The sequence below is a fragment of the Rhamphochromis longiceps genome, linkage group LG22 (assembly GCF_057381845.1).
Source record: "Rhamphochromis longiceps isolate RC_006_pf linkage group LG22, R_longiceps_female_GT1.1, whole genome shotgun sequence".
NCBI classification, from domain to species: Eukaryota; Metazoa; Chordata; class Actinopteri; order Cichliformes; family Cichlidae; genus Rhamphochromis; species Rhamphochromis longiceps.
In genome coordinates this window covers 35,329,419-35,350,375 of record NC_140577.1, presented here as the reverse complement: position 1 = coordinate 35,350,375, position 20,957 = coordinate 35,329,419, and the positions used below count along the sequence as shown (strand labels likewise).

General features: G+C 44.5%; 1 protein-coding gene across 1 annotated transcript; it reads left to right on the top strand.

The window, feature by feature from the left end:
- Window positions 1-2,143: 2,143 nt before the first annotated feature.
- sema4ab (sema domain, immunoglobulin domain (Ig), transmembrane domain (TM) and short cytoplasmic domain, (semaphorin) 4Ab) lies at window positions 2,144-20,115 on the top strand. The gene is made up of 15 exons (XM_085396220.1): window positions 2,144-2,315; window positions 2,823-2,989; window positions 4,515-4,675; window positions 5,762-5,821; window positions 6,299-6,397; window positions 6,583-6,676; window positions 8,687-8,809; window positions 9,084-9,211; window positions 9,815-9,996; window positions 10,828-10,972; window positions 15,505-15,694; window positions 15,857-15,972; window positions 16,761-16,924; window positions 17,519-17,613; window positions 17,910-20,115. The coding sequence occupies exons 2-15, from the start codon at window positions 2,893-2,895 to the stop codon at window positions 18,725-18,727; spliced, it is 2,472 nt and encodes an 823-aa protein (XP_085252346.1). The 5' UTR covers window positions 2,144-2,315; window positions 2,823-2,892; the 3' UTR covers window positions 18,728-20,115.
- The last annotated feature ends 842 nt before the right edge of the window (window positions 20,116-20,957 follow it).

Genomic DNA, 20,957 nt, shown 5'->3' with positions numbered 1-20,957 from the left:
CACATGCTGTGGCTTGGACCTTATGTTAGTGCTGGGAATACTGGTAAATAGTAATATATGCTTCCACTGTATGTAATACTGGGACATGACAGCTAAATGGATGTTTAGATCAGCAAAGAACTTTGAAATGAAGCTAATAAATGCATCGTCTCCAAGAGCAAACTGCGTTTTGATGGTCACATCAGTGTGGTTTGACTGATTCTGCAGCTACACCTGGTTTGTGTATAACGGGGTCTGCAGGTGAAACAACCCGAAGGGAGATTTTTGAGTCAGATCAAGATTCCCCAGCAAAGCATCAGGATAGAAATCAAGAAAAACAGCAAGATTCCTAACAAAAGGTATGTCCACACGTGACACATGTTGACCTCATATGTGTTTATAAAAACACTTTACATGTTGTGTGCTAATGTAAAAATTCATAACTAGAGACGTGTTGTTCAGCTAACATACTGCAACAAGTAACAAAAAAGGAACATCGGTTGGTTGAAGACTTAATCGAACTCACAATGAAGGCTTGTCTTGTTGGATGTCATGTATATACTACTGACATGTACAAAGCAAGGGCAGGAACTGCTTTCTCTTCACTTCTCCGTGTACCATAGCCTGAGACATCCTGCATGTGAACTTCACTCAGAGATGGAGAAAGATAAGCACAACAGACCAGGAGAGGAGGAAGCGCAGTTATATTCAAAGGTAAGGATGCTGTTTGATAAACTGGAAATATAAAGTTTACATGTAAGTGTTTTTAAACCAGATGCTGTGTCTGTACATGTGACAGTGTCTTGAACAAAGGTAACTTTGTGTTATTTAAAAACAGTCATCAGATTAGTGCAGGTTAACTATTAGTTTACTGTACTGTGAAGTTAAAGTACTGAACAGCATGTGACTGGTGCTCATGGTCAGAGTTACATCTAGTGTTTAAAGTTAAGCTGGTGATGCTTCAGTCAGTCATTGAACTTTCTACTGTAGAGCATAGAAATCAGCCAGGACAAAGGCTGCTGAATGCAGTGGTATAAATGCACTCAGAGCAGCACACATCAGCTGATCACAGCCTGCACACTAAAGACATCTCAATAGAAATGATTGTGCTCATCTGACTCATTTCCCTGTTTAGAGACAAAGTTGTTCTCTACAACAGGACATAGCCATTATTTATTTATCTATTTCCTTCTTTTTCTCTGCTCATGTTCTACAAGCTAAGTCCACTTATTAGACTTGTTGGTATTCCCCGTGTACTGACATTATTTTGTTACTAGAATAATATTTTAGCCTTCTTACTTTGAGTACTTTTCAGAGCATGTACTTTTTCACTTTTACTTGTGTAAAAAAGTTGAATCTGACCATCCTGCAGCTGGACTAAACATCACAGCTGTCCTACAAACCAGTTTCCTGTCAGGATTTTGCTTTTTTGTTTGTTTTGTGTGTTTACTTATTTCTTCCTGGAAAGATAAAAAAATATCACTCATCTAAACGATATGAGATGGAAACCTGTTGGTCATTAGTCAAGTAGTCAAACCCACACCAAGGTGTCCACATATTATTTCTAAAGGCCTTGTTAAAGAGGAGGCCATGCTGTATACACCAGGGGTCTTAAAGTCACAGCCCAGGGCCCACCTGCGGCCTACTCACACTGATGTGAGGAGATATAATGCAGCCTTAAAGTGACTTTTTTGTTTGTTGTTGAGTGAAATGTTAAAATAAGTTCTTCAAATGATTGAATATGAAGGCAACATGAGCAGAGGCACAAACATGAGAGGGTGTGTTAGTTCACTGACAGACTCACAAACTAATGCGCACACTTATGTCTGCACTTCGGTTTTGTTAAATATGAACACAATGACAGCAGAAGTGCTGCCACGTGTGCACAGGCAGAGAGGACCAATGAGTTTATTTGGTAGTTCAATGAAAGGCTTCAGTTAGTTAAGAGGGAGGAAAATGCAGTTTTATCTTATTATGCAATATTTGATATTTAAAAAACAACTACATTTTCAGAAATGTTTCTTTGTTTGTTGGTTTGTTTGTTTGTACTACTTGAACACTAACGTGGCCCACAGCGCATTTGGTTTGAGACCCCTGGTACACGCAGCTTGAACCTGGGGCCTGAGGAGGGCCTGTTGCTCGGACGTTGTAATGAGTACGGCCGCCCTGCAGGTGGAGGCCGGGCTTCCTAGATCTGCGAATGGGAGGAGGCATTGTTGTTATAGTAAAGGCTGAACCACGGTCAGCGTTTTCTCCTCGCGTTACTGATCCGCGAGTGTTGGACAGAATATTGGTGGTTTGGGAGCGATGGAAGGAAAACGGGGAGGAAAGGAAACGTAAGCTGACTTTTCTGTCTTTGTGTTGTCGCTCTGTAAGTTTTTCTAAGATAGAGTTATTTAGCACACAAGAAACTGTCGTCATTGCATCGTTACTCCACGTAAAACGCCCCAGCAGTAATCTGTAAACTCTGCGGGCTGTGCTGGCGGAGCCGTCCGCGTGCATGTGTCGCGTTACAGGGTCGAGCTCATCTTCAGGTTCGTGTTTTTTAAATCAGCGACATCTCCACACTGTGGAAACGTCGAGGCGCTGCCTGAGCTGTGACTCTTCATCACAGCAAGAAACAAAGACACAGCTGAACAAACAAAACGCAGCGACGGACCCATGTTCTCCTCATGTTCCTCCTCATGTTCTCCTCATAGGTGATATCTCTGATTTCTAAACCTGTAGCTTTGATGCTTAGGCATATAAACATTAACGGAGTTACACAAACTCACCGTTGAAACAACACAAATCAATGCATTTGATTAGAGGACTGTACGGTAACGTGTGTGCATGTGTCTCAGATGGAGTGATGGACAGCAGAGTATGTGAACTTCAGTGTAAACGAGGCCAGACTCCATTATTCCTGCTGTGATGGAGATCCCCATCCTGCTGCCACTCGCCCTGGCCTTGCTGGGGTTTCTGTGCCCATGTGTGACAACACTGACTCCCAGAGTCTCCTTCCCCATGGGTGAGTGAAGCCTTTGAAACATCACGTGCATTTTTACCCCCTTTATCATGTTGGGTCATTTAAATGTATTAGGGATAGAACAAAGCACAGCGATGTGTTTGTTCTCTCACGTCTTTCATATACGAAATCGATTCTTGTGCACAGATATTGTGCTGAAACCTCATGAATTTAAAAAAAGGGCAAAATCATGTTAATCAAATTAACTGGGACACAAATGTGGTTGACAGTTATCATGTTAGATGGAGTACTGTGAGATTGTACACTTCAGTGTCTGATTATAATGCAAGTACAGGGCACTGTTTCAGTGCTTGTTTCACATGTAAGTAAAAAAAGAGGTTGAAATTCTGGAAGATGCATAAAAAATAACAGCAATAGTATCCGTGCACAACCACTTTCAGATCTCTTCAGAGATGTTCGGTCAGGTTCTGGTTGGGCTACCCAAGAACATCGACACAGTGAAGCCGCTCCTTTGTTATCTTGGCTGTGTTTCAGTACCTCTGGAGCAGGTTATCATCAAGGATGTCTCTGACCCTGACTAGTCCCCTAGTTCCTGATGGTGCATGATGCAGCCCCCACCGTGCTTCACTGTAGGGATGGTAGGGGCCAGGTGCTAAGCAGTGCCTCCAGAGTATCCTCCACATATGGTGCTTGGTATCTAGACCACAGAGTTAGATCTTTGTCTCATCAGATCAGAGAATTTAGTTTTTCATGGTCTGAAAGTCCCTCAGGTGACTTTTCCACCTGGCCGTACAGGCCTGATTGGTGGAGTGGTGCAGAGATGGTCATTCTGGAAGTTTCTCTTTTCTCCACAAACCAACAGTGGAGTTCTGTCAGAGTGACTTTGAACTTCTTGATCATCTGCCTTACAACGGCCCTTTGACTCCAAGCGCTGGTTCCAAACTTCTTCCTGAGGCCTCTGTGCTTATTGGGACCTTCAATGCTGCAGAAATGTTTCCTCTCCCCAGATCTGTGTCTTGGTTTAATCCTGTCTCCGAGGTCGGCACACAGTTGGTTGGACTTCACGGCTTGGTTTGTGCTCTGACATGCACTGTCAATTATGGGGCCTTAGACAGGTGTGGCATCCAATCAGCTGGATTTATCACCAGTCACGTGACACTTCACAGATTATCAGTGGAAACAGAATTGAGCTGACCTCAAGTTTGAGTGTCGGCTGTGAACACGTATGTACGTTATATTTTTTTACATTTCAACCTTGTTTCACTTTGTCATTATGGACTATTGTGTTTAAGCTTTGAGGTAAAATGAATCAGGTTATAATGAAATGTGGATTCTTTCTGTGTGCACTGTGAATTGTGTGTTTAGTGTTGAATAAGTGACTAGATAGCGTGGTCACAATATTTTCTGTGGCATAATAAACGTGGAAGAGACGTTTCGCAGACACCGAGTTCTTCGACATCTAAGCAGTTAACACTCTGTAGCCGGTTATATCTGGATCCTTTTAGTTATCTGTGGATATTTAATCCTAACATGCTTTGTCCTGATACAAACTGCTGTTTGATAACAGATAGTCCTGGGAGACGTCTCATCCGCTTCAACAGCCACGATGTCAGCAACACCACCACGCTGCTGCTCAGTGAGGATGGGGACATATTATATGTTGGAGCCCGGGACTCTGTGTTAGCACTGAATGTTAGCCACAAGGACAGCATCATACTGAGGAACAAGGTAGGGGCTGACTGTTGACAGATGCACACTTATGCATATTGACATAAAGTCACTTGAGATTATGCAAATGCAGATCAGATGGTCTCTGTTAGGAATTAGACTGTGAGGCTCTAAACAGACGTCCATGTGACTACCAATTGTTTATGACGGCCCGACTGCAGAGACAGTGAAACAACCATGTCTGTGCCCTGCTGGTGGACTTCAAAGAAGCCTAACAAGAAGGACTACTTGGCTGTCAAGTCTTCAGCTTCCTGTGTCTGCGACACAGTACAATCACTGCTTCACCATCACCTGTACTTTTTTAAATTTAAAGAACTCAAAAGAAAAACAGCACATTTTTATTAAACTATTCTAAAGTATTTTTGCAAAACATTGCAGGCAGAGTCTCTGTTGCCAAGTTAAAATATATTGAAATATTTATTGTGTTTAAAGCATGAAATACTGGCTCAAAGATAGACGAGGAACCTGGCGCTTCATCCTTGTAGCCTGCACACCACAGCCTGCTTCTATTTTCATTCATTTTTTTTCACACTTGACGTTCAGACAGTAGTTTGAGAATTAGATCAGGACCTTTTCCACGTCTCCTTTCTCGTGTACTCCTATGTTAGCTAAGCTTGCCACATCTTGGCACAATCCGATAATCCAGTCTGTGGACTAGAGAGTACGTCCAGTATGACTAGTTTGACGTTTGTGTACTCGTATGTACCTCACACATTCAGTGTCACAGTTTGCAATAATCACACAGTAAAAAAGTGAAAGCATTTTTAACTGTTCCTGTTTGATGTGCTATTTAAGTCAGGAGACCACGATGCAGAAACCAGTATTTTATGTAGAAGCAGGCAGCTTTTTAAAATCGCTAAATGAATTTCTAAAGGTCCTTCTAAACATTCGGACAAACACAAACTGGGTTAAATCCTTTGTGACTGTAAAACTTGTAGTGCCTGCTTTTGGTGTATTTTTAAAAAAATGCAGTCTCGAAAAGAAATGTGTTCTGGCCCGTGCTGTGATCTTTCACATCACGATCTTTACACGAACCTGCGGCTGTGGTTAATGTGAAGAACTTGATGAACTCTCCTCTTCTCTCAGCTGGACTGGACTCCTTCACATGAAGACCTTGAGCAGTGCTCCATGAAGGGAAAGAAAATGGTAAGTGTTCTGTTTGAATGTATGAACAAATGCTTTGAACCTGTTAAATTACAAATATACAAACCAAACGAGACAAAGGTGCCAATAATGTTCCAGCCCATATGGAAAAGATAGATATAGATATATATAAGATATATATAAATCTTATAAAGTTTTTATCTGTCTTGTATGAAACTTGTATGAAAAGCATACAAGAGTGAAAACAGATATAAGATCCCTTGAAAAATTATATAATGAAACTTGTATGTTTTGTATACTTACTAAAAAAAAAAAATGAAAGTACTGAGAAAGTGGCCACTTTCATGAGTAAATCATATGTTTTTACTATTTCTTTTCCATATGGGAGCTGGCAGTTACAGTCCCTTTTGATGTAACATGAGAATGTTTGAAGTTGAACCAACAGGTCCTGGTTTAGACAAACCGTTAACAGTTTTACATGAGCTGGTTTTGTTGAAATGTTAAACTTTGTGTTTCCAGGCTGACTGTCCCAATTTCATACGTGTGCTGCAGTTCCTGAACACCAGCCACATCTATGCCTGTGGAACGTTCGCCTTCAGTCCACGCTGCACCTACATCGTAAGGCATTTAAGTTGTTAGTTTGTTTAACACTGTGACAGTGTTACAGTGTTACTCACTGTTTAGTGATTGTAGCATAAACTTGATACAAAAAAGCTTGAATTTCCCTTTTTGTGTGTTTGTAGAAATGGTCCATTTAGCATTCACTTCAGTAGCAGCTTGACTTTTTCTCCTTGTCTTCCCAGAACACTGACACATTAACAATGAGCCTCAAGCCTGATGAAGGGAGAGGTCGATGCCCCTATGACCCTTATCAACGCAATACGGCTCTCGTTGTAGGTGAGGAAATGATGCCACAGCATGACTGGATTATTACAACTCTATTTTGGTGTCTCCCAGTGATCCCTGTCCTGTCCCTGTCCCAATCGTCCCTGTCCCAATCGTCCCTGTCCCAGTCGTCCCTGTCCCAGTCGTCCCTGTCCCAGTCGTCCCTGTCCTGTCCCTGTCCCAGTCGTCCCTGTCCCAGTCGTCCCTGTCCTGTCCCAATCATCCCTGTCCCAATCATCCCTGTCCCAATCATCCCTGTCCCAATCATCCCTGTCCTGTCCCTGTCCCTGTTATCCCTGTCCTGTCCCTGTCCCTGTCATCCCTGTCCCAATCATCCCTGTCCCAATCATCCCTGTCCTGTCCCTGTCCCAGTTATCCCTGTCCCAGTTATCCCTGTCCCAATCGTCCCTGTCCCAGTCGTCCCTGTCCCAGTCGTCCCTGTCCTGTCCCTGTCCCAGTCGTCCCTGTCCCAATCATCCCTGTCCCAGTCGTCCCTGTCCCAGTCGTCCCTGTCCCAGTCGTCCCTGTCCTGTCCCTGTCCCAATCATCCCTGTCCCAATCATCCCTGTCCTGTCCCTGTCCCTGTTATCCCTGTCCTGTCCCTGTCCCTGTCATCCCTGTCCCAATCATCCCTGTCCCAATCATCCCTGTCCCAATCATCCCTGTCCTGTCCCTGTCCCAGTTATCCCTGTCCCAATCGTCCCTGTCCCAGTCGTCCCTGTCCTGTCCCTGTCCCAGTCGTCCCTGTCCCAATCATCCCTGTCCCAGTTATCCCTGTCCCAGTCATCCCTGTCCCAGTCGTCCCTGTCCCAATCATCCCTGTCCCAATCATCTCTGTCCCAATCATCCCTGTCCTGTCCCTGTCCCAGTTATCCCTGTCCCAGTTATCCCTGTCCCAGTTATCCCTGTCCTGTCTCTGGCTGGTGGAAAATGCAGGATTGCACAGCTGCAGGATTTATTGGGGAATTCACAGCATGAAGCACTTTTGATGACTTCAAACACGAGCAGTTTTGAAGTTAACCTGGGTAGTAATGGTTCTTGCAGAGCTTATTACCTTCAGGCTGCAGCTGTGCAGTGTTTGCTGTGACCACCTTTATCCTTCATCAGAGCCTGAACTCGGTTCAACACAGTATGAACTTTGTTATGTTTCTTGTTATTTCTTTAATCGCTCTCAGGAATAGTTGTCCATGTTCTTGGAGGACATTTCAAACCTCTTATTTGAATGTTACCCCAACCTATAAATGCCTTTTTTTCGATTAGCGAAGGCTAATCCACGATGATGGGTGTGCTTTTACTGCATTATCAGCCGGTTTGGGATCTTTGTGTTGCTGAACATGAAGCCATTACCAATCAGAATCTTTCCATTAGTAGATTTTTGATCATTGTTTTAAAGATAAAAGGCCTTATTTTATCTTTTACCTTGAAGAAGGTCGGAGGTCCAAAGTAAGGTGATATTTAGAATGTGCATGTCTCAGTACAATGGCAGTAAGAAACACTGCTTTAAATGGCTTCATATATCATCATTATCACTTTGACCTGCAGATCAGTCTGTTGACCTTGAGGAGGTCAGAGGTCAAATGTGACATGACATTTTAAATCTTTATCAAATACTTTCTGCATGTTGATTGCGCACGCCACACATGCAAGTTATAGCGCGACCAATAAATCAGCTTGGTGAACGTAAGACGGTGGATTATTGACATGATTCTACTGTGTAAAGTGGAATCACGTCCACTGAGAACTTTCATCGTGTTTACAGACAGTGTGTATGCACACAAACATGCTGCCAGCAGTGTGTATGCACACAACCATGCTGCCAGCAGTGTGTATGCACACAACCATGCTGCCAGCAGTGTGTATGCACACAACCATGCTGCCAGCAGTGTGTATGCACACAAACATGCTGCCAGCAGTGTGTATGCACACAAACATGCTGCCAGCAGCCACAAAGATGGTCGAATATATTTTCATTGTGTCGCTGTTGCTCGTCAGTATGATGTTAGATGTTGTCATGTGTCTCAGATGGAGAGCTTTATACTGGCACTGTGGCAGACTACAGGGGGAACCGGCCAGTCATCTCAAGGCACCTCAGCGAGGGCAAGCGTGTCGACCTGAAGCTGGATGACACATTAGGATGGTTGGAGGGTGAGTGCAGCGAGTTCTTCCCCAACCTCAGATATTTGAATTTCTTTAATATTAGATACGTTTATGGCGTCTTAGATCAGTATCAATCCATTTGTTTGCTGGCACATCTTGTCTGTTACCTGTTATGTGGTGGGAATCACAAACATTGTAATAAGTGTTTCTTATTTCTGTTTAATTCTTGAAAATGTACTTGGATTTCCAGCTTTACCATGTCTTTCACACATTGTTTCCAGTAACTTACATTTCTGCTTATGTTACCTTCTGTTTGCCATAGATCCAACTTTCATCAGTTCCACATTTATTCCAGATGAAGAGAAAATTTATTTCTTCTTCACTGAAGTGGGCAGAGAGTATGACTTCATCGACAAGTTCATCGTCTCCCGCGTCTCTCAGATCTGTGTGGTAAGTGGGAACGACGGTGTCTACGAACCGTCCAAAGAGATTCTGCAAAGATTTAGCAGTGCTCTGATATTTGGAATTTTCTCCCAGGAACAAACAAACTTCACGAGCAGACCAAACCCGTCACGCAAACACTAATAGTCCTCATTCAGACACAGGAAACAGACAGCCAGTCACATGTGTGTCCAAGGCTACAGATGCAGTTATAGCATAACAAACCTTAAAATGCACTGAATGTTATGTGTTTATGAAATACAATGGGTGAATGTGCCTGCAAAGCCCTTTTAGTGGTCAGTAAGGCTGAATGTCACCATCACAGGCTGTAATAACAACTTTGTCTCTTTTGATCTTCTCAACATGAACTGGAGTGATGTCAGTATTTAAGAAATCCCCCTGTAAGGTAACTTCTTAGTGCGTCTGACGGTGCAGGGGAACTTAGTCAGCAAGGTGAAGCTGAATTTGTGACTCCACCCACATGACTGGATGACATCTCCAAGATTTCTACCTGTCAGGATTGTTATTCATAATTCTGTCAAAGGGCTGTAACTCTGACCTTTCTGTAATATTATGTACATGATAACATCACAGTGTTCTCTCATTTGTCAGAGTGATGTTGGAGGTCAGCGGACCCTGCAGCGACGCTGGACCACGTTCGCAAAAGCTCAACTGCTTTGCCAAGCTGACCATGAGCTGCCCTATAATGTGCTCCAGGACATAGACACCCTCCTGCCTGCAGAGGGCGCTCCTGTGGATGACATACTCTTTTATGGCATATTCACCTCTCAGTGGTGAGTGATGATGTCTCCTGAAAAAAATCACCATGTTTCCATTAATACAAACTTGCTGTTGAGATTGAGAAGCACAGTTTTCAGATCTTTGACCTACTGTGTAGGTGAAGCATGCGTAGATTTGATCTTTGGGGCATTTAGAAAACTGCAGTGATGTATCCATGCCATCTGACCGGGGAAGCATTCAAATCTGAGGGATGTGCTCTTCTGTACCAGTCAAGGAAGGCTCTCGTCATGCTCACGAGTCCTCCAGGCAGTCTTTCTGTGGCCTTCAGGGGCGAATTGAGGGTTGATATAACCAGGGCTGCACATAAGTGGTCCGCAGGTGTCAAAATAAAAGACGCGCACCAGATAAGAAGTTGCAACGCACGTAAGATTTTCTGGAGGAGGACAGACATTTGTTTAGAACTCTTAAAGATGTCAAGAAGCTCCTTTAAGCAGTTACTTTGGTGTTCCTCCACCTCCAAAGAATAGCAGAAGGAGTCCGAACCACAAAAGAAGCGCGTATCCTCGGAAAAGTGGTTGCAGGAGGTGAGCTGGCTTCAAACAAATGATGAACGCACAGAGATGTGGTGCAGAATGTGCCGTGAAAATCCCACTCTAGTGGACAAAAACACTGCCTTTGATATGTACGCAAACGCGCGCTGCAACTTCTTATCTGGTGCTCGTCTTTTATTTTGACACTTATGTGCACCCGTGGACATAGAATACAACAGAGAAGAAATACAATTTAAAGGACGCACATTTAAGAATGAAACAAGTTGCTTGCCGTAGTTCCATGTTTCTGATTCTTCGTGACTGTATTCTTAATGTTTGTTTTTGATTAACCAGGTCTGTCAACTCTGGGCGATCAGCAGTGTGTTCCTTCCGCCTCACTGACATCAAATCGGTCTTTTCTGGTAACTACAAAGTCCTGAACCGGGACACATTACAGTGGAGTGCACGGGTTCAAGAGAAGGTCGCAAATCCAGGCGAGGTAAATGGTTACTTATGAAAACTTATTTAGAGTAAAGTCTCCATGAACCAGCGGGTGTACGTGCACACACGCTGCCTTCATGTGCAAAAACTAATTACATATTCACAGCTGTGAGAAACTTTAATTCTCAGATGTAAAAGTTTCACGATTATTTGTCGTCTTCTTCCACGTCATTACTGCCGTCTGGTCCTTCCTGCTTTCTCACTACTTCCTACTTCTGCTCTTGGTACCAAGTTCACACTTTCACAGTTAGCTTAGCATTCTTTATACAGATGTGGATAAAATTATTAGCATGAAATTTCAAGTTTTTGTCAAAATTTTGACAAAACAGAACAAAGGATTTCCAACATAGCATTTCTAAGCATGCTAGTTTTCTTTAGAAAGCATAAATGATATATATTTACTCACAACAATAGAATTATCTGAGAAAGTGTTTTTTCCAGGGTCAGTATAAATTATCCCTGAATAACAAACCAGGTTGTGCAATGATGTGCTTTAACTCTTTAAAGCTGAAAGCTTATAAAATTAAGTTAAAACTGAGGTTCCAGTGTCTCGTGTGTCACAGAGAAAGCAGCAGCCGAAAACCAAATCAAATCTGTTTACATGAGAAAAATGATTTTTGATGCTCACAAAGCAGGAGATGGATACTCAAAGTTATCGCAGCGTTTCCGAGTTGTTCTACTGAGATGTATCATCGAGAAATGTAATGAGAGCCGAACAGGACAGAACAACTGTTGCAGAAGTGAAAGCTTTTAAGAAAACGCTGCCACAACACGAGTGAATGACTTGGCCGAGTTGGGAATCGGAGTCTCAAAGAAGATGATCACTTGACTCCTGCACAGGAACTTACGACCTCAAACCAGACTCAGCCTGGAGCAGGATTAGGGGAAGTGCGTGCTTTGGTCAGATGACATTAAACTACAGCTCTTTGAGATGCTTCTTATTTTTGGATTTATGAAGAAGAAGGATATGTGACCATTTTAAACCTCAAGCACTCTGCAGCAGAAACTGGGTCATCGTTTGTCTTCCAACATGACAACAACTAAAACGTACGTCTCTCCTGGTGAACGTTATCGACTGACCTGCACAAAGCTCCGACTCGGATCTCGCTGAAAATCTGTGGGTGAACTGAAGAGAAGAGTCCATGCCATCAAACCTGGAGGAGCTACAACAAACGACTGCAGCCTGATATACAGCAAAAAGTGAAGAATAGCATCGGGGAGCTAATAATGTTAACCTCAGTATTTATTGGTTTTTTGGAAAGAAAAAAAAAGTTTGGATGAAGTTATTTGGAAAGTTGTGTCAAAAATTCCTTTCTCTGTTTAGTAACACCGGGGAAATTCAGTTTACCAAAGTAAATGATATTTTTTCTAAATGCATCTGATAACGACTGTGTTGAGTCTGTTCCTTCCCATTCCCTGCAAGGCCACCTGGGTTGGCTGGAAGACTGTTTACTTAGCCTGGCAGGGCGAAGGACACTGTCTCAGCTGAACTATGGACACGCACACACATACATATACTGATACTGATAAGCACTCACCGACGCATCACCCTCCCTACCCCGGATCCAACGCCACCTCCAACGCTTACCTCCCCTCTGATCTGGACATCGGGTCAGTTGGAGGCGCAGTCCTGTATCTCCCCCTCCTGCAGGAGGGGGAGATACAGGAGAGGTGGAGGAAGATCTCAGCCTGGGTGTTTATTGTCTTATGTAGTCTGGAAGATGAGTGGATGGTGGGGTGGGTGCAGTTTTCTCTGTGGTGGGGTTGGGTGGACTGTCCCGGGCTCTGTGGGGCCGGGAGGCGCTGCTGCACTGGGCCCGGTCTGGATGGGCCTGGGCCCCCTTTCCCTGGCGGGTCGCAGAGTATGGGGGTGCCTACTGGGGTCAGCGGGGGAGCTGGCCCCAGGGAGGGGTCACTTGCCCCTCCCTCCCTTCCCTCCCTCCCCATCTCCAGCTGCCTCCCTCTTCCCGCTCCACCACAACCACCCACACATGCAGGACCTTGGAGTAGGGGTATGTCACCAGGGTGCAGAGGAGGCTACCCCCCTCTGTCCCCTTCTGGCTGCCTCTGCCTCAATTTTATCCCACAACTTAGACATTCACATTACTCACACTCTCATTACACATACATGTAGGATCTTGGGGGTGGGCACAATCACGGAGTCCAAAGTACCATCAGGGTGTACACCCCACCCCTGGCATCGTTGCCCACCTCTCAATGTTAAATACACGTAGACATTGAGGGCTAGCAGGAGGGACCATGCGCTTACCTGCTGCTCTCTGGCAGGTAGCTCCATGCCCTCCTGGGTTTTAAATGCACCTTAGAACACACATGCATCAACACTACAATGAGCGGGTGGAGGGAGGTTTGGAGTCTTCTCTCACCCCCATTCTCTGCGACCTGCTGGAGCGGGGGGGCTAGGAGGAGGAGTTGGCCGTCCGACTGCGGTCTGGGGTGTGGGGCCTCCCTGCTGCTGCGGAGTCGGGGCGGTCTGCTTCTCCCCACCGCAGGGAAAAGGGTAACACCACCTGGGTCTGGGTGCAATTCCCCCCTCCAGGGGCGGGGGCACCTAGACCCGGTTTGTAGAGTACGCTTGGGGAGTGTGATCGTGTGTACAGCGTCTCTTTATGTCTGTCTCCACGTTGGTTGAGTGTGGAGTAAGTGCACATGAGAGCATGAGGGTGGGAATGGATGTTTGTGTCTGTGTGTGCCTGTATGTCTGTGTCTATATGTCAGGTTGGGTGTCAGGCGCCACCTCTCTGGGGACATCTCAGGCCCTCCAAGGTTTGGAGGCCTATCTCCCCCCACCACCACTTCCCCTGCCAGTGGCGGACTCCCTCAGACATCGGTGCGTTGGTGGTTCTTTGTGTCCGGGGATGGGCGTCCGGGTACACACCGGCTCACTCCTTGGCGGCCGCTTATCGGGGCCTGGAGCCTGGGGCTCGCTCGGGCCACTTCGGAGGTGGGGTGCCCCCGGCCTCTCGGCCTGGGGCTCGGTCACTCAGGCACGGCTGGCTGCCGGCGGAGCTCACGGGCACGTCACTGCAACTCCCCCTGGCTTCTGCTCCGCGGCTGCTGAGTGAGCCCTCATCTGGGACTCTCCTCAGCTCTTTCTGGGACAGTGGCGCGGCTGCCCCTCTGTTGGTCTTCCTTGGTCTCTTGTGTTCTGGGGGCCTCTGGATGTCTGGAGTTTTGATCTCCTCCACACCTGCTTCATGCCCTGGAGGACGGGGCTGTGGCCCCCCCACACCCTCTAGCAGATCATTACATGAAGGAACCTTTTAAAAAAAAACAAGCGCGTCCATGCTCACAGGTGTACACACGGGTGATCACACCCACAAACTACACCCTTTTTGGCTCCTACCTCAAAGCACACTGTGTTCTGTTGATCTTATGTGCTGCACAATAATGTTTAATATTTAGTATTTACTGTCATATTCCCATATATCATTGTGATGCTGTTTATTCTATTACTCTTGTTCTCTTCTGCTTGTTTTCTTTTTTCTTTCTCAGCAGGTGATCCAGGTGATCGATAGATGCATTTTTTTTCTCTGCCCGTTCTGTTGGTTTTTGTCTTTTGCCCTTCTCCCCCGTCCCTCTTCTCAGCTGTTTCTCTTTCCCTCTTTCTTTCTCCCCTTCTTTCCCCCAGTCAAGTCTGTCCCGTATTCAGTAAGTGAAAATAAAATAAACAATAAAAGGTGAATCAAATGGACCATTACGGCAAGGCTGGGATGGTCAGTTTGGTAAAGTAAATCCGTTGGGCATCTTTCTTTGCCTTTAGACAATAATTCTGATGCAAAAGAGCCAAACGGGACAGGCAGAAAAAAGTTGGAGGCGCAGTCGAAAGATTGCAGCGGTCCCAGATCAGATGTACACACTGGAACTCTTTCCCATGTTGCTGTCTGTGTTTATTGTGCTGTGGTGTGTTGATATCTGTGCATTCCTGTATTATCCTTTTGTGTTGCACATTTCAATGTTTTTTTTCCTCGCTACCTGGCCTGACCTGTCTCCCCAATGTGATGTTTGTATTGTATGTATGGTCGGCAAGGTCTGTCATCTCGGTTGTGGGCAAAAGACCTGCAGCTGACAAATAAAGGCTATCTCATCATCATCTCTCATCATCATCTCTCATCTCATCTCACCCAGATTTTAACATATTTCCTTTTCCATACTTTCATATTTCAACACACCCACTAATGTGTTCAGAATATTGTAAACTTATTAACATCGACACTGTAGTCCTTATTATAAATGTTTTCTTAAAAATTCTTTAAATGCTCTACTTCACATTTCAAAGCGCTGTTCAGATTTGAAACATGTAACTATGGGCAACATAACAGTCGGCAGGGTGAAGTGGACGAGACCCACAGGCTGAGGTGTAACCTAAATACGTTAGAGCGTTGAGTGAGTGAGCAGGGAGCAGTTTCGCTGATGGCACGCTCTCTGCTGCTCATAATGTGCGATTAAAAAAGTGCCGCACAAATGGAAATGAATACAAAAATAATTAGTTTGTGTCAACTTTTGTGTTAGTGTGGCCTGCACAACGCCTCAGACAATGCCCTGCGCTTTGTCAAAGAGAACTTCCTGGCAGATGACAGTGTGCGAGCAGTTGGAAGGAACCTGACCATGGTGTCTGCTGAAAACACCTACAGCCACCTGACTGTCCAGAGGGTCCAGGCAGCCAACGGCAAACACTACACTGTCCTGTTTCTGCTTACAGGTAGGACTGCAGGCAGAGCAGTAAAATACACAACTAACACATTTCAAAGGCTGAACTCTTCCACGACTACCAGGCTGACACCTCACAGTACAGGTTATATCCTCTCAGCACTTCTTCTTGAATAGTTTTATGTTATTAATGATTTCTTTTCTGATGTTTCAGAGTCTGGTTACTTGCATAAAGCAGTGCTGCTACTCAGAGGGGCCCATATCATCGAGGAGATTCAGGTCTTTGAGCAGCCTCAGCCTGTCAGGAGCCTGAAGCTCTCCATACCCAAGGTGCACGCTGCTGCTGACGTTTGGTGGTTCAGTTCCATTTAGGTTTTTAGACTATTGGAGGCAATGGAGACAAAGACGTGGCAATGACCATAGAGAGTTCCTGTGTGCTGCTTTGAGGGTTAATTATTTATGTATTATTATTTAGCTCCAAGCTACACTGCTAAATAAAATAAAGGAACACGTAGGAAACCCATCTCAAGGTCATGCTGGACGTTCATACTGATATGGACCGACGGACACGTCAGGGACAAAAGGATGTCACATTGTTGGATGCAAATGAATTCAAAGACACACTGAAAGATCAAAATGAAACTAATGATATGGCAGACTGGTCCATTTTGCCCAGATTCCATTGCAGCAACTCAAAGTAGTGCTCAGTCCTTTGTATGTTCCCCACGTGCCTTCTATGCCTGACAGCATCAGGGGAATCTCCCAGTGAGACAGCAGATAGCGTCGTGGGGAATCACCTCTCTGAGCTCAGGGACAGTCGGAGGTGCAAACTGGCTGCATCGAATGGGACGTGACATAATGTCCCAGAGGTTTACCGTGCACTCGGTTCAGTTATCTATTATTTTTATGAACATGCTGGAGTCCTTAACTGATCAATTTGCAAGTCTGGGTAAAAAGTAGACTTGATCTCTGTGTTGTTCCAGATGTTCTGCAGGTAAACCGTTTGAACTCAGTTTTGCAAACTAGATAAAGTTTCTCCATCACAGTGAAGCAGGATGATGTCATTGCGACAGAGTACTATACAGACATGTCTGAAGGCTTATTCTGTCCCACTGCAGGGAGTGATTTATATCGGCACGTCGGAGGGCGTCGTGAAGGTCCCGACAGCTAACTGTTCTTTTTACTGGACCTGTGCTCAGTGTGTTCTGGCCCGAGATCCCTTCTGTGGTTGGGATCCTGCCAGTAGGGTCTGTGTGATGGTCTCTACAACAAACACTAACCTGTGAGTAACACTACATTTTTATTATGATTAATACGTTCAGCACACACGATCTGCTCACATATTTTATTATGAAACACAAGGTTGCACAATGAAACTACATCAGCTGAGGAAGGAGTCGGTAATACCAAACTGTGCAAAGCTAGTCAACTTTTATTCTTGACCTTGTAGCTTTTGAGCCGGTAGCACAGCTTTGTTTAAATGAATCATTTACAGGCGCGACCACACATCTGGATACTCCAGGTGGGATTATACAACATCCATGTAGGAATTTCCTCCCTCTCGGTCAATGTTTAATGGTCTTGTTCTTATCTACTTGGCACCTTTCTATTCTTCCTGAGCACTCAAAGCGCTCCGTGCAACTTTTTCCTCTGTGAAAGTGTGTTGTAACATTCACACACATCATACTTGGGTTTGTACCTTGCCCAAGGATATTTGGCAGATTGAAGCAGCCAGGGATCAAACCACCAACCTTCCAATTAATAGATGACTGCTTTGTGAATTTCATGTTTTTACTTCTGGTTTGAGGATTGGTCATCAGTGGGGAATCTGTGAAACCTAGTGCCCACCTTCTCTGTTAATGGTTTCCCTCCTCAGAGCCCAGGACATAGAAAGAGGAAACGCTGAAGAGGCATGCAGCAGTGTTTCATTAAATCACAAGAGCAGATTTGGTCCAAACAAACTGCCTGCGGGTGAGTATAACATCTTTTTAATATCTATTTTAGTCTGAAGATTAAATGGAGGAGAAAAGTCTAAAAGGAATGAAATAAATCATGAAAAGTCACACGTCTGAGGTTTTGTGTGGGCTGTGAGTCAAACATATAAAACATGAATTTGCTTTATTTAACTTTTACTTTTCTAATTTAGACATGATTGTGTGAAGTTCAGATTTTTCCAATAGATTCTTGTTTAGAAGCACGGTCATTGTTCTTAGTTTCTGTGATATCCAAACACCTGTTTCTGATGCAAACTATACTCTGTATGTCAGCCTCGTGTCCTCCAGGCGAGCTGGTGTCTGTGTCTCTGAACGAAGTCGTGCGGCTGCAGTGTCCTGCTGCATCACGACTGTCTCAGCAGCTCTGGGAGCGTCCCAACAGTCGGCTGTCCTCAGACTTGTATCTGAACTTGGAGGATGGGAGTCTGAGCTTTGTGGCCACCCCTGCCACACTGGGCCACTACCTCTGCCTGTCCACTGAAAATGGCTACCAACAGACTATGGCCATCTATCATGTCAAGCAGAAGACCAGCCCTCTGTCTCAAACTCCAACCAGCTACACCCAGCCTCGGACAAATGCCATACCCACAACACAATCTATGGCCAAGCCGGGATCTGGACTCCACATATCTGTAGGAACAGAAACGCACCAAGGAGAGTCTAAGACAACGCCATCCAACAGGAACACTCAAGTCACCACCAGACAGCTGGGCAAAAACCTGACCTCATGGACAAAGCAGCCTCGACAGAGAGAATTAGAGCTCCGGGATGGGGAAGCGCTGCTGGCCGCCCAAGCCCCATGCTATTTAAAGGAGCTGGTAATTGTGTCACTTTTGCTAGTGCTGTCCCTCAGTTTGTTAATCACCATATTTCTGTTTGTCATCACACAGCGCTGCAACCACAGAACAGCCCCACAAGCAGCAACCATAGACTCTGACAGAAGGACCCCTGTAGAGCAGGAGGCCCGAAGGGCGAATGTGTTTCTGAGCAAAAGGAATGAACAAGGACAGCAAAGTGGACATGGCAGCGAGTTGGTTTGTAACGCTGCGCTTTCAGGTTCTAATGGACATTTGCCTAACACCCCCATCTAAACAGAGGTACAGTGTTACAGATGAAAAAAGTCACGTGGCACTCAAAGACTCCTGATCTATGGGAAGTCTTTGGCAACAGGAGGAAAAGGATTTAAAACTTTATTTGAAGGGCGAGGAAGTAACACAAACCATTTTAAAGTGGTTTTCATGGGATTTGACTTATTATTCTATACATGCAGTTTTAATGTCCTGGTGTACATTGAAATTACAGCTCAGTTTAGGTCACAAATAAGGTCCCATATGCAACTGAAAGTGGCTGCTGAGGGGGGCCATCCCAATCGGTAAGATCTGTGATCGTAATAATAAATCAAAGAACTGTGCGTGGGATCACTTTTCTCAACAGCCATTTACTGGCAGCATTTGTGAGTATTGTTGTGGTGGAATAAGAGGCGTGGGGAAATGAATGTCTCACAAATATAAAGCTTCAACCGTTACACCTAAGTGCCAGACCCTTCCTCGAACCCTCAAACAGGCCTTTGAAGGGTTGTGAAAAATGTCTTCCACAGTGTCATTGCTGTGATCTCAAATAGCCGGACAACAACACACAACAACACACAACAAGACTGTAAAATTACACAATTGCGCCTGTTCTGCACAGCTACATTTGGAACAGGCGCAATTGCTGTATAACCGTGTGTGTTGTAACTGCCCAGTCTTTTTCACAGCTCGAACTGGTGTATTGATGGAGATCAAACATTTGTCACACTTGGTACTGGACCCGCTGAGGTCCCAGTTCTGATAACTGACTTGTCTGTAACACTTTCACTGCTGATTGCCTGAAGCTGACACGCTTTTGTGTGGAAATAACTGGAATAAAGTTTGCACACGATTCTAAAAAGACGAATTTAGCAGCTGTTTCTGGCAGCCGTAGCTTTGGTGGTCAGTAATTGTGTTCTCCTAAACTGTAACATTTAGGTATTTGTAAGTAGTGGTGACAAAAACCTGGTTAAAATCTCTCTGAATAGGAGCACTGATCCAATGAAAAGCATAACTGTTGATTAGCTGTGACGTGTTGGTTCTGAATGTTCTGGTTGGTCGTCATATTATAGCTGGTTATGTTCTGACTATTCTGTTCTCTCTTGATAGCTTCATTTGGTAAAAGGTACAGTTCTGTCCAATGCAGCTGCTTCTTTAAATATTTTTATAGATTAGTCAAATGCAACACCAGTAACTGCCACAGTCGGCCAGTTGTACAGTTGTATGCACCTTTTAGAACAAGAAATCATTTGTTTCCATATATTACATTTTGATCAAAATGTGTAAGGATCAGAAAATGTATCCAAAGACGTGTGTGTGTGTGTGTGTGTGTGTGTGTGTGTGTGTGTGTGTGTGTGTGTGTGTGTGTGTGTGTGTGTGTGTGTGTGTGTGTGTGTGTGTGTGTGTGTGTTCACATAACTTTGTAGCACATGGTCAGGGTGAGTCAGCCAAGTTTCTTTTCTTGTGTGACAAAACAAAGTGAATGTGCCTTTGCTACATGTTATGTGACGATCCTGTGGAGCTGTTTGTACTTCTCACCATTTGGACATGTCAATAAAAAAATCATCCACAACTGTAATAAAGACTCAACATATTTATATTCACTTCAATAAACAGGTTTCTGAAATGTTATAAAATATATAAAAAACCATCACATTTTGTTTTATGTCTTCTCAATTTTTTAACGACTTGGAAATCCGTCTGCTCTGCCATCGTTCAAGTCCTCTCAGGACGCTTTTGTACAGCACTCAATGAACTTCTGTTAAAACCTAAGTAAACTACACAATTCACTAATAAAACCACCTTTCGCAGCATTAACTTGAACTTGAAGTCTTTCACGTTGCTGTGGAGGAATTTTGTCCCACTGCTTTACAGGGTTCCTTCGGTTCATTCATCCATAGTGTCTTTAAGGTCCTGCCACAGCATGTCATTCAGATTGGTTTGCTTGTATATTTACTGTTGTGCTTGGGATCATTGTCCTGCTGCGTGATCCAATTTAGGCAAAGCTTTAGCTTCTCAGAAAGATGGACTCACATTTGGTTTAGAATGCTTTAGTATATAGAGAAGGTGCCCAGGTCCTTTGGCAGCCCTCCACCATCATGTGTGACACTTGGTGAGAGATGTTTGTGCTGAAATGCTGTTTGGCTCTCACCACACGTGATGCTGTACATTAATGATAAACATCTCCACTTAGTTCTTTGGACAAACAGGAAGTAAACTGGTTTGTTTAGATCCAACTTTTCAAACCTAAGCT